The sequence below is a fragment of the Mobula birostris genome, chromosome 25, assembly GCF_030028105.1.
Source record: "Mobula birostris isolate sMobBir1 chromosome 25, sMobBir1.hap1, whole genome shotgun sequence".
NCBI lineage: Eukaryota > Metazoa > Chordata > Chondrichthyes > Myliobatiformes > Myliobatidae > Mobula > Mobula birostris.
The window spans coordinates 22,007,555-22,030,235 of record NC_092394.1 but is presented as its reverse complement, the minus strand read 5'-3'; the positions used below and the strand labels follow the sequence as shown (position 1 = coordinate 22,030,235).

Here is a 22,681-nt window from a genome sequence, read left to right as displayed (position 1 = left end):
CCTATGGTCACCATTTATTTTGCCCTTCTCAACATCCACCACCCTAGCCCAATCTCTTCAAATTTGTTTGTTTCCCTGGAGCTGTACAGTATTCCATGTTCTGTTTTCCTTTTTGATGTAATAATATGCGGCATAAATTGCCTGGATGGCAGGCAAAGAAAAGGATTTCACTGTATCGTGTGATAAATGACAATAATAAACCAATACCTCGGCAACTCAGCGCCACATCCAGATAATTAATCTCATTGAGAGTTAGCTCTAGCGATACACCGACAACCAGCCCCTAACTTTGAGTGAGGAACCATGATTTCTAAATATCTAGCAGTAAATAAAGAAAATGCTACCTTTTATCCGCAAGAACTTTAAAAGCAGCGATTAAAATCTCAGCATTTTGCAATTGACTATTCGCCCGAAAACAATTTCTACATCCTTCCCTCCTAGCTTTCATATTGAATGTGATATTAAAGTTTGGAAAGGATGCCCTATTGCTCTTGCCAAATGAAAACAGGGAGTGTGCATTTGCAGTTACAGATAGACAAAGCTTTACGCCGCGGGATCGCCGGCTCTTTGCCGGTTGAAGTTACTTCGGTTTCCGGTTTCCGGTTGCTGCTTTAAGGCTTTGCAGCCTCCCCGATGCCGAGGGAATCTTAAAGTTGTAGAAATTGAAGAAGGCAACTTTGTGTCTGCTTGTCGTGCGACGGAATGGCAGGGGGTAAGAAGCTATTCCTTCACTCCGCCGTGCGCGCAGGCAACACCTGGCCATTTACCGCTGCTTCTGTCTCTCTATGCCAAGGCTGTGCATATGTGATTCGCCCAGTTGTACATGGTTTCAACGTGCAACTGGAGCTTCAACGCAGCTCAATGGATGCTGAGTCAGTGTTAAGGCCTGCAAATAAATATGTGCATAATTGTGTAAGGTCTGGGATTTTCTTTGAGTTGTTCCAATCATTTCCAGTATTCCCCGGACACCATTATTACCCCTTTGAAGAAACTAAATTTAAAAAATAAGCTGAACAAAGTAAGGAAGAGGCCGCGAAACATTCATGCTGACGTGTTTCCTTCAGATTATCTGTACGCAGGATTAGTACAGCAAAGTGCGAAATTGTTTTGGAATTAAGTGCTATATAAAGTGGCAAACTTTCTGGAAAATTGGGAACTTGATGTTTGAAGTGTCTTGCCTCTCACCCGGTTTAGTTCCGCTTTTAGAATCATTGAACTGAATGAAGTTGCTGTACTAAGTGTTGGGTGTCGCTAGTGATCCAAAACAATGGAAGAGTAGCAGGGGCAATATTGTAAGGCTCCCCTCACGATTTCGGGTGAGAACTGTGATCAATATCAAGACTATGCATCCTTTAACTATATTTTAAGAAAGGATTGGGCCTATGCTTTGTGAGGAGAGTTACGTTTGTTTTAATTGAATGTTATTTGATCATTCCAAAATTTATATATATTCAGGTGCCTTGCCGTTCGGCGTGGGCGATCATGTCTCTCCATCCTTCACGGTTCCTAACCCTCCGAATTGTAGTCGTTGCGTCCCCTGTTTCTAACCATGATGTTAATCCATCTATCATTTTCATTCTCTGTCTGCCTCTGCTTTTTCCTTCCAACTTTCCAGTTGTAACTAAATATTCTAATGTCTCTCTTCGCATGATGTGTCCAAATAATTTTGATTGCTGTTTTCTGATTTTTTTTTAAAGTAATGTACGTTTTGTTTCGTTCTTTGTAGAACTTCGTTGGTTATCCTGTCCGTATATGATATGCTTAGCATTCTTCTGAGGAACCACATCTCTGCTGCATTGATTCTTTTTTCCATTGCATTTGTGATGGTCCATGACTCGCAGCCATACATCAACACAGGAAGAATGTAGCAGCTGGGAGTTCTAAGGCGGATGTCAATTGCTATTTTCTTGTTCGTTAAGATGTTTCTCATTTCTGTAAATGCTGTTCCTGCCATTGCTATTCTTGCTTTTATGGCTGTTTCACATTTGCCATCAGATGTTACCCATGATCCAAGGTACTTGTTGTGGACTTGTTTCAGGATTTCATTTCCCAATACGATCCTACAGTTTGGGATATCAGGTTTCTTTGATATGACCATTACTTCAGTTTTCTTTCTGTTTAAGGTTAGGCCACGTCTTTTGCTCTCTATGTTGATGGTAGATAATAGTTTCTGTAAATTTACTTCACTGTTTGCTGTCACTACTGTATCATCCATGTAGCGGAGGTTGTTGATATTGTATCCTCCTATACTTATTCCAGGTAGATCTTGTATAGTTCTCATGATGTTTTCACTGTACAGGGAGAACAGGTCTGGTGATAGAACACAACCCTGTCTGACTTCTCACTTTATTGGCTGATATTCACCAATCTCATTGTCTATCCATACAGCTGCACTTTGTTGCCAGTAGAGATTCCTGATTATTCTTAGATGTTTTCCGTTGATAATATCTTTAAGCATTTTCATGATGATTTGGTTTTTCAGTGTCAAAGGTTTTTGTGTAGTCAATGAAACAGAAGTATAGGTCTTGTTGTACTTCTATTGACCTTTCGATAATATTCTTGAGAATATAAGTGGCGTTTGATTGTCCCTTGCCTTTGACAAAGCCGCACTGTTATTCACTGATCTCTGGTTTAATTTTGTTTCTTATTCTGAGCGTGATGGTTCTAAGTAGAATTTTTTGTGAGGTGGCTCATTAAACTAATTGTTCTGTGTTGTCCACACTCTGTTGCACCTGGTTTCTTTGGCAGTGCAATAAATACTGTCTTTAAAATATCCTCTGGTACTTTGCCACTGTTGCATATTCTATTCAATAAGATTGTTGATTTCTCTACACCAAAATCTTCTAGCGCTTCATACTATTCAACCGGAATGTTATCTGGTGATTTCCCCTTTCGCATTTTCTTCATAGCATGTTCCACTTTTTTTCAGTATTGCTGGGCCCTCGTTGTTGTTGCCAATATCAGTTGTCCTCTCGGTCTTTGTCGTCTTATAGGTCTTTGATGTATTCTGACCATCTTTGCATTATTTTTCCTTTTTCCATAATTGTAGAGTTGTCTTTTGCTTTTATACATCCTGTTGTTGCCCTGTTTTTCTTCCGATTTGTGAGCTCTTTGATCTCGTCGTACATATGTTTGCTGTTGTTGGTCTTCTGCAATTGTTCTATTAACTCACATTTGTCTTTGAGCCACTTTTCTTTTGCTTCCTTGCACTTGGTTGTTATCTGTGCATGCAAGGATACGTAGGCTTATTTATTGCTGAACATTAACATGCAGTTTTGCTTACCCTTCCACGTTCACTACATCTTGAGCTGAATTCAGGACGAAAATGTCATGTTTTCAGATTTTAGATTCATGAAATAGAGAGATAGAAAATTTCTAATTCCTGTCCCATTTATGAGTTGGTACAAGTATTGACAAAATCCAAATCAATCCTCAAGGACTAGATTAGCTAGGTTTTAAATGGGAAAGCCACTGTTCGGTGTAAGTATTGATTTTTGCTTTGCTGTCAAAAGAGATTTTGTGTGGCACCAAATACTTAAACAAAATCATCCAAATTATACTCACAAACACAAGAGATTCTGTAGATGCTGAAAATCCAAGCAACACTCATAAAATGCTGGAGGAACTCAGCAGGCCAGGCAGCATCTATGGAAACGAATAAACAGTCGATATTTCAGACTGAGACACACAAATTATACCTCCTGGTACTTTAAACTGTGCACAAGAACGTAGAGAGTAGTAGGTGCAGCCCAATCCTTGACCTTAGGTTTGTCTAATCTAGAATCACATTCATAATATTAGTTCTAAATTAGTTAAATTAATGGAAAGATATAACAAAAGCCCTCGATAGAGTTGATGTGGAGAGGATGGCCACAGAGTCTAGGACCAGAGGACACAGCCTCAGAGTAGAGGGGCGACCATTTAGAATGGAGATGAGGAGGAATTTCTTTAGCCAGAGGATGGTGAATCTGTGGAACTCATTGCCACAGGCGGCTGTGGAGGCCAAGTAATTTGGTATATTTAAGGCAGAGGTTGACAGATTCTTGATTAGTCAGGGCATGAAGGGATACGAGGAGAAGGCAGGAGATTGGGGCGAGAGGGAAAATGGATCGGACATGATGAAATGGCAGAGCAGACTTGATGTGCCAAATAGCCTAATTCTGCATCTGTATCTTATGGTCTGAAGCAATCTCTGAAAAATCCTCAACTTTTCTGAATGACGTGAATCAGGTTGGTGCTCTCTCCAGGGCAAACATCCCCTGCATCGAAAGCCTAGATACACTTGGCTAGTTACATTGAGTAGGTTTTCACCAGTTATAAGCTTGACACCAGGAATGGACAATAAAAATCAAAAAATCTGCCGAACTGGGAAAGAGAGAAAACAGGCCTTTTAATAGCAGAGAAAGTGGACAATGTTTGGAGAGAACAAAAGAGTGAGACCAAATGTGTGACTGGTAAGAAACTGTGCAATGCACCCATCAGGTCAGTCTATACGAAAGAAAAGAGAAAACCTGAGCCAAAATTACAGGTGGATGACTGGCAGAATTGGGCAATCCTTGGACAGACAAAGAATTCAATATTGAGCTGAGAATGCTACATTGTGCTCAGAAAGAAGACGAAATGTGTATCTCAAGCTTGAACACGAGGAAATCTGCAGATGCTGGAATTTCAAGCAACGCACATAAAAGTTGCTGGTGAACGCAGCAGGCCAGGCAGCATCTCTAGGAAGAGGTACAGTCGACATTTCAGGCCAAGACCCTTCGTCAGGACGGTAGTAAGAGATTTGAAAGTGGGAGGGGAAGGGGGAGATCCAAAATGATAGGAGAAGACAGGAGGGGCACATCCCATTCCCATTCCGATATGTCTATCCATGGCCTCTTCTACTGTAAAGATGAAGCCACACTCAGTTTGGAGGAACACCTTATATTCCGTCTGGGTAGCCTCCAACCTGATGGCATGAACATTGACTTCTCTAACTTCCGCTAATGCCCCACCTCCCCCTCATACCCCATCCGTTATTTATTTATATACGCACATTCTTTTTCTCTCTCTCCTTTTTCTCCCTCTGTCCCTCTCACTATACCCCTTGCCCATCCTCTGGGTTTCCCCCCTCCCCCTTTTCTTTCTCCCTAGGCCTCCTGTCCCATGATCCTCTCATATCCCTTTTGCCAATCACCTGTCCAGCTCTTGGCTCCATCCCTCCCCCTCCTGTCTTCTCCTATCATTTCCAATCTCCCCTCCCCCTCCCACTTACAAATCTCTTACTAGCTCTTCTTTCAGTTAGTCCTGACGAAGGGTCTCGGCCCGAAACATCGACTGTACCTCTTCCTAGAGATGCTGCCTGGCCTGCTGCGTTCACCAGCAACTTCGATGTGTGTTGCTTGATCTCAAGCTTGCGTTGGGCCTCATGGGTGGGAGTGAGATGGAGAATTGAAGTGGCACTCTGACTTTAACAACCAGGCCCAACACGTGCTTCAGCCACACCTCATCTTCTGATTGGGCACACTGCAATCTTGCAGACTCAATGTTGAATTCTCGAATTCTTTTCTTTGCTTGTTTCAGAACCCAGTATTTCTGTCAGGTTTGGTTCAGGATTTCTCTCCCCATTTACATAGCCTAGTCTACTGGGCACGTCCTACGGCCTTGTTATTCGCAATTCATAGCACCAAGAAAGGGGCATAGTTTGTCTCTAATCTGAATAAACTATTTGGTGTTGCCCTATCAGAGATCTTCCTTTTGTTCTTCCCTGCCCTTTTTGCTTTTAAAAACTAACTTGCTTTCTGTTTTTCCCAATTTTGACAAAGGGTTTCTGACCTCAAACATTAAATGTTTCTCTTTAGACAGATGCTGCCTGACCTATTGAGTGTTTCTGGCATTTTCTGTTTCTTCTTTTTTTCTGAAGCACCCACTCTGTTTTAAACTGTCAAGGGAAGTGACTTCCAGGCAGAAAGAGGGAAAGATTCAAGGTTGTGCTGAAAGTCTCCCAGGAGGACTGCAACAATCCCACCGACTCCTGGGAATCCCTGGCCTGTGACCCCTGGAGAGGCAGCTGCCAGGTTTGTAACAGCTTCAACACCATGCTGTTGTATCGCACAGGCGCCCTGCATAAATGGCTAAAGGAGCACAGTGCCTCCCTAGCTGCAGAGCCACTGACGCTATCTGCCCCATCTGTGACAGGGTCTACAGTTACTTCCACATCCCCTCCTTTCCTCCCCTACCCCCTCTCCTTCCATTCCTCCACTGATATTCCCATTTTTGTTCCAGCGCCCCCCCCCCCCATTTACCCATCATTGTCCCTCTCCCCCTCCTGGTTCCATCAACACACATACAGGCACAGTTTACCACACAGAATACACCACCCCCAGTCTGGGGCTCCAACTGTTAATCACCTCTTCCCCTAATGGGTCCCATTCTCACCTCATTTGCTCTTCAGAATCAGGTTTAATATCACTGGCATATGTCATGAAATTTGTTGTCTTTGTGGCAGCAGTATAATAATAGAGAAAAACTGAATTACAGTAAGTATACATGGATATTAAATAGTTAAGTAGTATAAAAATAAAACAAGTAGTGAGGTAGTGTTCATGGGTTCAATGTTCATTAAGAAATCAGAAGTCAGAGGGGAAGAAACTGTTCCTGAATCACTGAGTGTGAGCCTTCAGGCTCCTGTACCTCCTCCCTGATGAGAACAAGACATGTCCTGGATGATGGGGGTCCTTAATGATAGATGCTGACTTTCTGAGGCTTTGCTTTTTGAAGATGTCCTGGATACTATGGAGGCTAGTGCCTATGATGGAGCTGACTAAGTTTACAACTCTCTGCAGCTTGTATCGATCCTGTGTAGTGCCCCCTCTCCCAATACCAGATGGTGATGCAGACAGTTATGCTCCCTACGGTATATCTGTTGAAATTTGCAAGTGGCTTTGGTAACATACAAAATCTCCTCAAATTCCTGATAAAGTATAGGAGTTATCGTGTCTTCTTAGTAGCTGGAAGTTGAAATTATTCTCTCTTTCCACTTATTAGAGTCCAGCACTGGTTGCCCTTTGTGTTCCTGCTTATCATCCTCCAGCAGCTGGTTCCAGTATTCACACACCCCTCCCTCTAACTTGCTCGATCTCTCTCTCCATTTTTAAAATCTTTGTCTACCGCCATCTATCACTCACCTGCCACAGTCTCCAAACTGTACCCTTGGATTTCCCACTCCACCATCTGACACAACCTTGTACCCCTCCTTGGTCAACTAATCACCTCAGACTCCTGTCTCACCACTCCCCCCTCCCTCCTTTACTGGCAATCTCTCCACTCTCAGTCCAGTGCAGATTTTTGATGCTGGCGGAACTCAGCAGGTCGAGCAGCATCTGTGGGAGGGGAGGAATCTTCTCCACAGTTGACACATTATGCAGAGATGTTGTGATGGATTTGCATATTGGAAACACGGGAAATGGCATACACTGGAACTGGAGCAATGAACAATCTACTCTATAGTCCTGATACAGGTTTTCAACCTAAAACATCAACATTCCTTTCCTGCCAGAGATACAGCTTGAATAGCTGAGTTCCTCAAATTCTCCTTAAATATTTCACCTTTCACCCTAAATGTGTGACCTCTACCTCGAGTCTCACCCAACCCAGGAAAAAGCCTGCATCCATTCACCTTGCACTTGCACTACTCTACTGCTCTGTTGATCCAAATTGAAGCTTGAGACAAAGCACATTGTCTTCTTTCTGAGCACAATGCAGCCTTTTGGGCTCAATGTCGAATTCCTGAATTCTCTGTAGCAGATTCTGTCAGTTATCCATCTGTGATTTTTGGCTCAGTTTTTCTCTCTTCCTTAGTGCAGACTGGTTTGTTGCTCTACAACATTGGCTTCATCAGCTACCTGGCTACAGAAAGTGTGCAGAAAGTGATCCTCGATCTGCAGGACTGCCAAAGAGGAGGAAGAGAGTTCAGTGACTGAATGTATTCAGATAAAACTGATGTCTATTAAATGGGTTTGGAAAGAAGATGAAGTAAATTGTCCGTGAAGTATAAACTTGGATTTTATTTTTGATTCTTGTTTCAGGACTATCCCAAGAGAAGGTGGCAACTTTCACCAAAAACTTCAAGGCTGTGCCACAGTACGGCTTTGCCCAGAACGTGGCAACTAGTGGTGACCTTCTGCAGTCTTACCTCCATCGGCAAGTTATTCAAGAAACCTCACAGGTATTCAAACATGTCATCCCTGCAGAAGGAAAGCCAGTTACCAACCAAAAAAATTCAGGTAAAAGACAGTACAAAGAATTGTTCTGAAGCAGTCGATAATTGTGCATTCGACACTGCTAGAAATAATGTGAAATATTTTAAACCAAGTGCTTCTTTACATTAGTGATTTACATTTATTTTCTGTATTGCACTTGGTGACCCATAATGCACCATTTATACAATGGAGTTCTTTCTCAGATGTTGTATTTTGTGGACTCCTTATTTTCATTGGTTCATTGTGATTACTATGTGGGACGTAATTTCATGTTGTTATTATAGCTATCTGTTTCATGGCATTAGAAATTTACTAGGTAAAATCAAAGCTGAGTTTATTGCCATATGCAAGTACATGTATGCACAGGACGTCGTCGTCGTCATCGTCTGAACCTTTAGTGCCTAGATGGCACGTGGGGCCTCCACAAGGGTCATGCGCAGGTGCAACGAAAAACTTATTTGCAGCAGCAGTACAGGGGCATTGTATCATATAAGCAGCATTCACAAGAAAAAAAAACATAAGTTAACCTAAATTATACACAATTTTTACAAGAAATAACACAATTAGAACAAAACAAACCCAGTCCAAAATGGTCAGAAAGTTGCTAAGCTGTGGCGATGAAAGTTTTGCTCATTGATGCAAGAACTGAGTGGCTGAAGGGAAGTAGCTAGTTGTTCTCTGGGACCTCCGGCTTCTGTAGCTCTTGCCTGAAGGTAACTGAAAAGACGGCATGGCCAGGAGGATGAGTGTTTTTGATGCATGTTGTCTTCTTGGGGCAGTGCCTCCTGTAGGTACTACCAGTCGTGGGGAGGGATGTGTCTGTGAATTTTAATAGTTTCTGTAATTTTTTTAGAATTCTCCCCTCTATTGAAGTAAAATGCTGTAAATCGGTCTCTGGTTAGATAGCAATTGTGGACACAGAAAGATAAGCATTTCTGGTTGATGTAATTTCACTGGAACTGGAAGAACTTTGAAATTATACATTCTTTCTCTTGTAGAGAGGGGAAGGGTGGAGACCAGAGAGACTGTTATACAAACAGTCATGGAGAATGTTCGACAGCTTTTTCTCAATCACAAACGATAACTGTGGAGAAAGGAAAAGAACAAGCTGAGATCATGAGAAATAAAAAAAAATGCAGTTACTGGAAATCTGAACTAAAAGTGATTTCTGGAAATACACAATAGGAAAGGTGACATTTATGGAGGAAGGAAACCCCGATTTAATGTTCGAGGTCTATGACTTTTCAGCAGAACTGGAAAGGCGTTTTAACTGACAGAATACTGAATTTATTGACGAGATCAGAGGGCCATAACATTTCTCATGGTCAACGAAATGGTGTCCCTTGGGGTTACTGGAAATAGTATATGAGGCCAAAGACAGATAATGGTAATACATCTGGTCTAGGACAGATGGCACAGCCTCAGAATAGAGGGACAAGAAACCAAATACGGACTAAGTGCTTTGCAGGATTCAACTGAAGAAAAAAACCTGTCACAAACAAGAAAAAACTGCAGGTGCTGGAAATCCGAGCAACACATACAAAATGCTGGAGGAACTCAGCAGGCCAGGCAGCACCAATGGGGGAAAAAGTACAGTTGACATTTCGGACCGAAACCCTTCTGCAGGACCTGCCAAAGGGTCTTGGCCCGAAACGTCAACTGTACTTTTTTCCACAGATGCTGCATGGCCTGCTGAGTTCCTCCAGCGTTTTGTGTGTGTTGCTAATACTTTATACTTTATTGACGCCAAACAATTGATACTAGAACGTACAATCATCACAGTGATATTTGATTCTGTGCTTCCCACTCCCTGGATTACAAATATTAAATATTAAAAATAGTAAAAATTAGTAAATATTAAAAATTTAAATTATAAATCATAAATAGAAAATAGAAAAATGGAAAGTAAGGTAGTGCAAAAAAACCGAGAGGCAGGTCCGGGCCGCAGGAATTTGTCAGTGCCACTGTGTCCGAGCACCACGCAGTGTTGATCAGTAGGCACACACCACCTCCCCTCGTCTTGCCTGAAGACGCTGTGCGGTCCATCCGATGGATCGAAAATCCCTCCGGTCGAATGGCACAGTCGGGGGTGGCAGGGGAGAGCCAGGTCTCGGTGAAACAGAATACACAGCAGTTCTGCATCTCCCTGCAGTAGGTGAGTGTCCCTTTAAGATCATCCACCTTGTTCTCAATGGCTTGCACATTAGCTAGTAGGATGGTGGGTATAGGGACCCTGAAGCCCCTCAGCTTCAATCTGACCAGCAGCCCAGCTCTTTTCCCACACTTCCTCGGTAAGTAGTGCATCTTTCCAGGTTTCCATCGATGCAGTGTGTTGTTGTCAGCTCTTTGCGGTTGGTGGACGCATTCCCGCGGGGATCGATCGGCAGGTCGCGTCGTTGGACACTCTGGGTCGGGCCGAGTAACGAGGGAGGCTCCGCTGCCACTTCCAGCTGCCGGGCGCCTGGGCTGTTGATTGGGTTGGGCGCCGAAGCCGACATTTGATCCCGGATGGCCGAGCTCCTGGCTGAAACAAGTCCTTAAGCCGAGTCACGGTTGCGGAGGCCTCCACTCCAGCCGAGCTTCGGGCTCGATTTCCGAGGTCGGCTGTGGAGGCCTCACTTCCGGCAGCTGTGGATGGCCACCAACGGGCCTTTACGATGGTCGCTCCGGGGAAGCGTGTGGGGCACCTTGAGGTCTCCGCCGTCACTTCTATGTGGTCATCTGCTCCGGAGAGGTGCTGGTTGGAATGGGCCGTGTCTCCAAGCGCTCCGGCACGGTAGCAGACCATGGGTCTCCGGGAACGTGGTGGGCCTCGCTGGTCGGGTCCAGGTGTGGTCCGGAGTTTAAGAAGCAGTTCTGGTGCGGTGGTCTCCAGCTGGGTCAGTAGCTTCGCCAGGGTGTTGTTGATCTTGATCTTGCTAGATTGGGGGTTTAGAAGGGTTTCTCGGGTATAGGATAGTGGAGAGGGCAGTTTGCTCGGGAGAGCTTGCGCTAAGTCGCCAGTTACTGGCGCCATCTTTAACGGAAAGATATAAATCTGATTGGTTAGTATGTGGATTAAATAATAATCTGACATATATTGTACATTTTGCCTTTCTAATTTCCCTTTCTATTCTACCCCCAACCACACCACACCTTTGTTATTTTCTCATACTGAGTGGATAGATATATCATTTCCTTGTCACCATTGACAATCCTTTCCACAAAGCACTGATTATTAATCAAATATTTGTCAAATATTTTCAGGACGGTGCTGGATCTTTTCTTGCCTCAATGTGATGCGTCTTCCATTGATGAAGAAATTTAACATTGAAGAACTTGAGCTCAGTCAAGCTTATATATTCTATTGGGATAAGGTACAATGAAAACATTTTCTGTCCCTATAAAGTGAATCATTTTAAGAAGTTTTGCCCATATAATTTAGCCAAATATCAGTAGATGTGCTATGTTATGTTTTCATAATGCACATCACATGTTGTGGAAATATGAAGCTGATGGATCAGGAAACAATATTTGTATTACGCAGACAGCATTGTTAGAGTGTGATTGGAGAGAACCTGCTTAAATCTGTGCTTTGATGGCAACTGCTACCTATTCTGTAACAAAACTTTCTGAAACATGAAGAGATTTATGAAGGTAACCATCCTATACTAACAGAACTGCCTGATTCTGAACAACATGTGCAAAATGCTAGACGAACTGTGATGGTATTGGGTTTGCTGACCGCAAAGTTTTAAACTCAAATGAAGATCTATAGCCCCATCCGATTATAGATCGCTACAGGCATCTTCACTAAAGGGAGGATATATTCTATCCACCTACTCTTCCAAAGCTACATCACTTCTCTGTTTATCCTCCACTGTGACTTTTGCTGCCAATACCCACTATCTGAGCAGTGGATTCCCCTCCCTACCAAGAAGGAGGCACTTCCAGCTAATAAAATAGTTTAAAAGTAGTTCATTTATTTTTATTGATACACGTTTAAATTTAGATAAAATTCTTAAAACACATTTAAAACTCACATAGCATTTCTATCTTATAAAAGCATTCCAAATTGCAAACGATTTCTAAAACACATTGGATTTCTTAATGAGCTAAAAAGGCATACCAATGAGTTGCAGACGAACAAATTGTTTGTCACAGAAATCGAAGGCAGAGGACTGCATTCTAGTTCACCCCATCTTTGTGTCATTCTTCTTGATGTTCTTGGATCATTCCTAATAAGCATGGCTGCTCTCTTATATTTATAGTTTTCTTTCTGTTGGGTGATTTCACACACATATAATTTTTTTCCCGATACCTTTTCACACACAAGTATTCTAAAAGCTTCTGAGGACAGAGCTCCCAGAAAGCCATGATAATTGCTTTGAAGCTGACTCAGAGTACACAAACCTTCCAGCTTATTAATAAATCTATTTGATGTGTTAAGTCATAATATCAATCTGGTCTGCATGCTTCCTTGAGCTAAATAACTTAGTGTTTTCTGGTTTGATACAAACCCAATTAACATAACCGCATTGTCTTACACTGCACCTCTTGAGCACTCAGCCTCATGCTATAGGCCATCATCCTGTGTTCCATAATCAGTGCTGTTAATTTGCAAAGCTGCCCATTTAACTTCAGACTGATTACTGCTTGCAAGTTACGTTAAATGAAGACTGACTCCCGATTATGACAAGAAGCTGAACAAAGAATATTGGTTGAAAGTTTAACTTACTCAAAAACAACTCTCTGATGTCAAGAAATATCATCTGTTTTGTTGGATGTTGAGCTTGACAAAAAGGTCCCCTGGCCTTGGACAATGAATATCCATGACAAAACCCAACAGGTTAGGTAGTGTCTGTGGAAGGGAATAAACAGTTGATGTTTCAGGCTGACACAAAGTCCTCTTGACCTAAAATGTCAATGCTGCCGGACCTGCTCAGCTCCTCCAGCATTTTGTGTGTGTCGCTTGGGTTTCCAGAATCTGCAGAAATCGCATTTATTTGTATCTGAAAGCCATCTTTGTATTTGCTGGAATACATTGGGGGTTGTAATTCAGTTTATGAGAATATGTAAAAAATAAATTGTAGTAATATAAGTATCCTTTGGAGGCAAGGATCATAAGAAAGCTCTGGCCTGTCAATATTTAGGTTTTCAAGTATTTGTTTAGTGTTAAATCTTAGATAAGAAAAGTAAGATTGAAAGTTATAGTGTAAATGACAGTGATGTTAAACTAAAACTCGTAGTGTCACAGATCTATGAAACATGGAACCAGCCCCTTTGGCATTGTTAATATGCCCAGACCACGTTGACCTTTGACCACCCACTATCTTGTAATAATCCCATCATTTAATTTTCCCCATATTCTTGTAAACTCTTCCCAGATGTCACCACTCACCCACACACCAATTAAAAATGACAAAATAAACCTACCAACTTGCACCTCTTCGGGATGTGGGAGGAAAACAGCACCCAGAGGAAACTTGTGCAGTCTCAGGGAGAAAATACAAACGCCACATGGATAGGACCCAAGGTCAGGATTGAACCTGGCTCTCTGTCACTGTGAGGCAGTGGCTCTACGAGCTGCCCTGCAACATATGATAAATATTGACTTTATGATGTATGCATTATATAAATTCCTGTACATTATTTGAAATTCTCTAAACCCATTATAACAATATAGAGCATTTTGATTTGATTTTCTGGGATTCATTGAATTTAGTTTTTTTTTATTATATGTGTATGTATATAATGTCTTTTTTCATACTTTTTGGAGCATGGTTTGCATAGTTACAAATATCCAGTGTTCTTGGAAAAATTATGAATGAATGTTCATATACTTACCGTCAATTTTAAATGCTGTCATCCAGCCACCAAAATAAGTGTGGTGATTGTGAAGCCTTACGCTAATAAATGTATTTACAGTGCAAAAATAAAGAAAAATATAGTGATGCTTTAAGACACTGTGTCCAAAGTGATGCCCTTAATTTATGATACTGATATCTTTGAATATAAATGCATATTTCCTTTTTCCTCAGCTTGAGCGCTGTTACTATTACTTGAATGCATTCATTGAGATTGCTCAGAGAACTGGCAAGGAAAAAGAGCCCTTTGATGGTAGACTGTCACAGTTCCTGCTAGGGAATCCTTCAAACGACGGAGGCCAGTGGAATATGCTTGTCAACCTCATTGGTAGGACCTTTTTTTTAAATATATATTTATGTATACAGTTGTGACATGTTAATATGCCATGTGGTGTTGGGGTCAGAGAATAATGAACAATTCTTACTTTTGAGTGAATCAGAATGGAATTTCGTGAATGTGCAAGTTTTCTCTGAAGTATCGGAAGTCGAGTGGAGACCTGATAAAAGTTTGTAAAATTTATGAGAGGAGCATGGATATTGTGGAAGTCCAAGATCCTTTTCCCAGGGTAGTTGGGTGGGGGTGTAAGGGGTGTGCAGAGCTAGTTCTTTTTTGTTATTTAGCAATAAAGCACAGTAACAAGCTCTTAGACCATAAGACATCGGAGTAGAATTAGGCCATTCATCCCATTGAGTCTGCTCCACCATTCCATCATGGTTGATCTTCAATCCCACTCAACCCCATACACCTGCCTTCTCACCGTATCCTTTGATGCCCTGACTGATCCGGAAACAATCAACTTCCGCCTTAAATATACACACGGACTTGGCCTCTTCTGGCCTAACAAGGTGGAATGAGCAACATTTTGTGGGCTCCCCCCAGCACACCCTCGGGTTTGATGGTTGTTAGTGCAAACGATGCAGTTCACCGTATGATTCAATGTACTTGTGATAAATAAACGTGAATCTTGAGCCCATGCTACCCATGTGGCCATGTGACCTACTCACCTGTACACCTTTGGAATGTGGGAGGAAACCACAGCACCCGGAGGAGACCCACGGTGTCACGGAGAAAATATACACATTCTTTACGGACAGTCGCAGAAGTGAAACCAGGTTGTTGCTGTGGTAATAGTGTTAAGCTAACACTATGCTACCATGCCACCATACAGAGCGTGTTTGGTGCTTGAACAGGAAGTAGATATGTTAGTGGTGCTAAAGAGGCATTTAGATAGGCATATGAATATGTAGGAAATGGAGGGATATAGATAGTGTGCAGGTGGAAGAGATTGGTTTAATTTGGCGTTGTGCTTGGCACAGACATTATAGACTGGAGGGTCTATTCCTGTTGTTACGTACCCCGTAACTGGGTTGCCAAACCAGCAGAAATGGATCACTCAGTTGGAGTCTGAATTACTAGAACTAAGGAAGTTTTATTAAAGAAACAAGCAACACAGTACTCTAATCAAAAGGATAATAAATGCAACAGTTCAGCAATGGTAAACACACATGTACACAGAATTAAGATAACAGGATCAATCAAGCTCTATCGTTGTCTAGGGGTAAATGACCAGTTTCAAAGTGACGCAAAGTTCAGTTCAATTTAGTTCAGTTCAGTTCAGTTCGCAGTAATCGCTGCCGTGGGAGATGGACAGTGTGGGGGAAGGAGAGAGAGAGCAAAACGAATGAATATTCAAACGGCTTCCACACAGACCTTCGCAGTCAGCTTTCGGGCGAGCCCTTTGTGATGTCATCTGAGGTCACCAACCGTGACCCCTCCGTTTCCAGATACGATCGTTTCTCTGCAGTGAACCGGGCACCCAGGCAAGGGTGGACACACACCAGGTTCCCGCCGATCGTGCCTTTCCACCCTGAGCGTCTATGGCTTGATCCCGCGACCAGCTGTCCAAAACTTCCCACCGACTTGTGGGAGGCGCACTGCTTCCAGGGTCTCGTTACTTCGGGGTGTCGTGTGTGTCGCCTTAGTGAACCTGTCCCTTTTTATCCCCCTGCTGGGGTATCGCCTGTCCATCACTTCAAACAGTTCAGGGTTCAAAGGGGGAGCCGATCTTGACAGCTTTCCTTCCGTTAAACTCTCCCGTCCCTTCATTAACATCTCCAAATGCTGCTCCATTGTTTTCCTTATCTCTCTTTATCCTGAAGACAGGTGGCAGACCAACTGCTGATCCCACTGGTGCCAGCCCAGGCCAGCTAACATCTTAATTTATGTGTATTCTCGTCACACTGTTCTGTACTGTTTTAAGTTGATGATATTATTTCAAGGGAAACACAGCATCAGGGGTCTGAATAAACAGGAAGAATCTCCTTAGCTGATTTGGTGGAAGGTTTGTGAATGCAAGGACCAAGGAGGTATTATTTTATAAATGACCTTGTTGGTGTATTTAAGTGTGGAAAAGGGTCAAAAGGGAGTTAATGTGAGAGAGGATTAGCCGCAAGACTATAGCAAAAATATGGAGAAGGGGAGTAGCACTGGTCTGCTGAAAGCTAGCATGGACCTGATGGACAAAATAGCCTCCTCCAGCTTTCTAATGCATAAGTAAACAAATCATTTTATAAAAGGATAGTTAAAGTGTGTGATTAGGTAAAGGGAAATAGAACAAAATGTTTAACCCCAAACGAGAGAAAATCTGCAGATGCTGGAAATCCAAGCAACACACACAAAATGCTGGAGGAACTCAGCAGGCCGGGCAGCATCTATGGAAAAGAGTACAGCTGACACTTCGGGCCAAGACCCTTCAGCAGGACTGAGGAAAGAAAAATGAGGAGTCAGAGCTAGAAGGTGGGGGGAGGGGAGGAAGAAACACAAGGTGATGGATGAAACCGGGAGGGGAGAAGGGTGAAGTAAAGAGCTGGGGAGTTGATAGTGAAAAAGATACAGGGCTGGAGAAGGGGGAATCTAATAGGAAAGGAGAGAAGGCCATGGAAAATGTCTAACCTGCAAGACTGAGTCTCTGCTTTTATAATGGTTAAGTGTCAAAGATTGTTGGTAGTTAATAGTTCTCCAATTTTTATAAAGGAATGTAGACTGAAAAGGAATTTTAAGATTCTGTGGTGTATTCACTGTCTACGGCAGGGGTTTCCAACCTTTTTTGTGCCATGGACCAATACCATAAAGCAAAGGATACATGGATCCCGGGTTGGGAGGCCCTGGTCTGAGGCATGAGTGCACCAAATTCAATCCATTTCCTTTTGACTTGGATCTGTGCCACTTTTGAATTCGTATATGAAATAGTTGGGAGTGATAGTCTTTCACATTATTTTAACAGCAAGCTATTGCCCATTATTATCTGTTCCACTAACTTGCCACATGTAACCGGAGTTAAAAATTATACATGGATTTCTAAAACATATAAATAAGGCAGATGTTTGTTAAATAACTGATAATAAATATTGCTGTGATGACTGTAGAGTGGAAACTGAGTGTGAAAGTATAAATTCGTATTTCCAGTTTATTGGATTGTAGGAAGATGAGTGGTTGGTGCCGAAACTGTACTTCCAGCAGTTAAAGCCATTTTTGATTGATATGAGATGTAGCAAAGCACAACCAGCTGCCTAATACTCCTTCCTTCTGAATGTAGTGGTGGTACATTTTTTCTCCAATTCTTTCAAAGTTTGCATCTGAATAATGGCCAGTTGAATTGGATCTCTTTTATAGAATTGTTTTCTAACCGAGTCAGAGTGGAGTTGGGCGCAATGAAAATCCTGGCAGTGATGTAGCAGATAAGCAGCATTCACAAGGATAAAATATAACTTGAAGTATGTCAGTAACTTTCCCCCTACTCCTCACAACAAAGCTATTGAGAGGAGGTTGGGGAGAGGAGGGGATGGCAGGCAGAGGAACAGTGGAAGCAATACTTATGCTTTTTCTTATTCAAAAAAACTAAAATTAAATTCTTACTTTTGTGTGCCAATGGATTTAGAATTGAAAAGACAAACGTTACCGAATAGAGGAGGTTTTGGCAATGTAGCATTCAGAAGAGGACTCTTGTGACACTCCTGATACCTGTTATGACACAATCTAGAAAGTGTACAGCTGCATTCCCTCTGTTCTGATTCTGGAAGTTATGCCAGAACTGGGTTTAAATCAATTTGACTCAATTCTTACTAAGTGGAGCTGAAAGCTCCTTGAAGGTTGTACCATTAGAAAGAGATGTTTAATATACAGTAAGATAGAATAATTTGCTGTTTTAGGAAAACTCATTTTTCTGAAATGGATGAGGGATGAAATTCCTTTAAATCTTCCCTGTGCTTTATGAGTCTTTGAACATTTTCTGCCCATTTACTCTTTGCCAGATCCCAGTGTAAATCCATCAATCCTATCCCACATTGCCTCACTTTCTATCACCAGCTACCAAAATCAGAGATAATTTACTGTAGTCAGTTAACTCAATAATTGGCATATGCTTAGGATGTGGGTGGAAAGCAGATCACCTTGTGTCAAACCACTGTGGTCACAAGGAAGATATTCACATTCCATACAATACAGCACCTGAGGTTAGAATTAGGGTGTCTAGAGCTATAGATTTAAAGATGATTTTTCCTTAAAATGAATTTTAGAATATTAAAAGTATGTTGTCTGCCTTACAGAAAAATATGGAGTTATGCCTAAGAAATGCTACCCTGAATCTCACAGTTCAGAAGCCAGCAGAGCCATGAATGATGTTCTGAATCACAAGGTAAGAATAAGTTAAGATGACTGTGAAAGTGCTGTCATTTCAGTTCCTGCATGTTTGCCTCAAATTGTATTTTGAATTTTAAAGTATTTTTGTTATACCTGGTAAGACTGAAGTCAACAGGTATTGAGGTGGAAACCTCCACTGGTTGCACTCACAAGAAGGTGATTGAAGTTTTTGGGTGTTAACTATCCTAGCCATAATACATTGCTGAGTCCTATACTCAAACATGTTCAGTTGTGTTATCAATTAATTTTTGTCCATCATGTGATTAGAAATGGGGATGATTGCTGATTATTGAAGAGTTCAGTTCCTTATCAAATGACCAGTCAATGCCTAAGTACAGCTGGACCTGGGAAACACCCGTATGTGGGCTGATAAGTGACGAGCAACCACAGCCACAATGAACTAGGCAATGTTGTCTTCAAAATGAGAGTCATTGTTGCCAAGACATGTCCATCAACATCCTGAGGTCACCATTGAACAAAGACTTAACTGGATCAGCTATCTAAATACTGTAGCTACAAGAGTAGCTCAGAGGCTGCATATCCTTTGGCAAGTGCTACTCTGGCAAGTACATCTTGGACAAATTGGAAGAATGAGCAAAAAAGTGGCAGGTGGAATACAGTGTTGATAAATGTATGATAATGCATTTTGGTAAAAGGAACAATAGTGAGGACTATTATCTAAATGGAGGGAGTCAAACATCAGAGATGCAAAGGGACTTAGGAGTCCTCGTGCAAGACTCCCAGAAGTTTAATTTACAGGTTGAGTCTGGTAAAGAAGGCAAATGCAATGTTGGCATTTATTTCAAGGGGAGTAGAATATAAAAGCAAGGAGATAATGCTGAGCCTTTATAAGACACTAGTCAGGCTGCACTGAGAATATTGTCAATCGTTTTGGGCCCCATGTCTCAGGAAGGGTGTGTTGTCATTGGAGAGAGTCCAGAGGAGATTAACGAAGATGATTCCGGGAATGAAGCGGTTAACATGTGAGGAGTGTTTGGCAGCGTTGGGCCTGTACTCACTGGAATTTAGAAGAATGTAGCGGGGGGGGGGGATCTGATTGAAACCCACCGAATGTTGAAAGGACAAACAAGAGAAAATCTGCAAATGCTGAAAATCTGAGCGACACACACAAAATGCTGGAGGAACTCAGGAGGCCAGGCAGCATCTATGGGGAAAAAAAGTACAGTTAATATTTTGGGTTGAAACCCTTTGGCAGGACTGGAGAAAAAAAAGCTGAGGAGTAGGTTTCAAAGGTAGGGGGAGGGGAGAGAGAACCACTAGGTTTAATTCCAATTAAAACCAATTTTTGTTTCACTTCCCATTCCCATTCCCATTCTGGTATGTCCATCCATGGCCTCCTCCAGTCATGATGAGGTCACATTTAGGTTGGAGGAACAACATCTTATATTTTGTTTCGGTAGCCTCCAACCTGACGGCATGAACGTCGATTTCTCAAGCTTCCAGTAATGCCCCCCAAACCCCCCTTCACCATTTCCTATCTCCTTTTCCCTCTCTCACCAATCAACTTCCCAGCTCTTTACTTTATCCCTCCCCCCTCTAGACTTCAGGGATAGTGGGGTGAGAGGAAGATGGAGTTTTCGAGTGCCTAAGAGCTGGCGTTGGGACCTGAGAGAGACAGGATTGCGGAATGTTGAAAGGAATAGATAAGGTGGCTGTGGAGGGGATGTTTCTTGTGGTGGAGGTATCCAGAACTGGAGGGCACAGCCTCAAAATTGAGGGGTGTCCTTTTAGAATAGAGGTAAGGAGGATTTTTTTTATATAGCCAGAGAGTAGTGAATTTGTAGAATGCTCTGCCACAGACTGTGGTGGAGGCCAAGTCTGTGGGTATGTTTAGGGCAGAGATTGATAGATTCCTGATTGGTCAGGGCATCAAAGGATATGGTGAGAAGGCAGATGTATAGGGTTGAGTGGGATTCAAGATCAGCCATAATGAAATGGCGGAGAAGACTTGATGGGCTGAATGGCCTAACTTGTTCATGTGTCTTACGGTCTTCAGTGATTAATTGCTGACACCCTGAAGTCCTTCCAATGTTGACAATGCACTAGTCAGGGAATGTTCTCCACTTGCGTGGATAACCATAATTCCAGTTACACTGTGAAGCTCAACACCACCTAGGATAAAGCAACAGTGTTAATTGGTTTCCAATCTAAACCCTGCAATGAATTTAGGAAGGTATCTCATCTCAACCTCGAGGGCAATAATGGATAGGCAATGAATATGAGCATTGCCAGTGGTGCCCTGATTGTGGGAAAAAATAATTATAAACCAAAACTTGGAGCATGGGGAGGTTCACAAAAACCACAACCATCTTTCAAAGCAGAAAAGATCAGAAAGATGACAAAAGACAGTTGGAAGAAGAAAAGTTGCCGTTGAGAGCTGAATTGACCCTGGGCATTAAATGACTTATTTATCTTTACTTCACCTTTGTTTACTTTTACTGTTATAGTTGCTTTGTTTTCTGTTAAGTTGCGAGAATTCTATTGGCGCCTGAGAAAGCTGGTAGAGAATGGGTCAACTAAGGAGGAACTCTCTTCTCACATGGATGATATGATTGAGCAGGTGAGCTATTATTTATAATTTTTGATGGTTTGATATAGTTCTCAACCTTCAGTCGTTACAATTAATATCTCACTGATAATTAGACTGGATATGCACACTATTCAATGGGCTGAATGCCCCATTGACATAGTAATTCCAAACTCAGTGTGCCATAACTCTTTTAAGGAGAATTGTTGCCTAATGGGAGGAAGAAATATCCTTATAACAGTGTCATTACCCATGACAAGACTGTGATATCCAGTGTTGCTAGTCTCTCAGTCTTATTGCTCTAAAATGTAATGTTGAAAGGAATCTGCTTATTAATAGAGGCAGGGTTTGTCTTTGGTGCTGTAACTTATTACTACCATCATGCCATTATGAAGTGCAGAACTGAGCCACATATAAATATCAGATTCCCTAATAGTAGTGTCTTATCCTTGTATGTATAACTGTGGACCTGATCAGGTTAATAACTGTTATGTTATCCAGCATTGTTGTCTCTTCAGCATGCTTGGGTACATGCCTTTAAATCAATAAATAAACAGATGCCCTTTCTCCAGCAAAGTGTGATTTCACCCCACCCTTTTAGAAGTGCAAAATGTAACAGCATTAACACATTATACTCAAGTTCCCAAATTCATGTCATTGAGTTTATGAATGAATTTTAGACAGAGACAGAGGATTGATACTACTCTGTCATGTGCTTAAAGAAATTCATTTCCATGTCAAGCTTGTCATAGTTTTTTCTGCGGCAACAGTACAATGCAATATATAAAATTACTACAGAACTGTGCAAAAGTCTTAGGCATCCTAGCTATACATATATGTGCCTAAGACTTTTGAACAATGCTGTATATTACAACCAATGAGTAATAGAAACAAGAGCAAAATTCTGTGTACCTGAGAGGTTGGAAATGGATAGAGCCATCCTTCTGGCATAAACCAGGCAGAGGGATTGATCCCTGTATGGGTACTCTATATTACATACAGAACTATATTCAATTCTTTTTGGCGATACAATCCAATCTGTCAAAGCTACATATTATATTATAAAATATTATCTCTTCTAATATCTATCTATATGATTCCATTGGCCAGTCAAAACAGGATACCATGGTAATGTTCATTTATTCACATTTGGAGAAATGATTAAGAATTTTTTGGTTGGAGAAGATTAATAATGGGAATGGGGATGAAACCTCAGAGGAGTTTGAAAACAAAAGGTGAGTTTTCTAAGCTGGGATGTTGCTTAACTCGGAATCAAAGAATGTCAGCAAAGGGAACTTGTGCATAGGGAATTCTTGGATCGCGTTGCGAGGTATATATCATGTACACC

At 41.8% G+C, this 22,681-nt stretch overlaps 1 protein-coding gene across 2 annotated transcripts in view; it reads left to right on the top strand.

The window, feature by feature from the left end:
• The first annotated feature begins 598 nt into the window (after window positions 1–598).
• The window catches only part of blmh (bleomycin hydrolase), an 81,627-nt gene continuing 59,544 nt past the window's right edge, over window positions 599–22,681 (top strand). For both annotated transcript variants that reach the window (XM_072242829.1, XM_072242830.1), the window contains exons 1-6: window positions 599–712; window positions 8,067–8,264; window positions 11,487–11,596; window positions 14,261–14,414; window positions 18,692–18,780; window positions 21,274–21,366. In XM_072242829.1, the coding sequence (XP_072098930.1) occupies window positions 703–712; window positions 8,067–8,264; window positions 11,487–11,596; window positions 14,261–14,414; window positions 18,692–18,780; window positions 21,274–21,366 (654 nt within the window). In that variant the 5' untranslated portion in view covers window positions 599–702. The remainder of the gene's footprint in view (window positions 713–8,066; window positions 8,265–11,486; window positions 11,597–14,260; window positions 14,415–18,691; window positions 18,781–21,273; window positions 21,367–22,681) is intronic.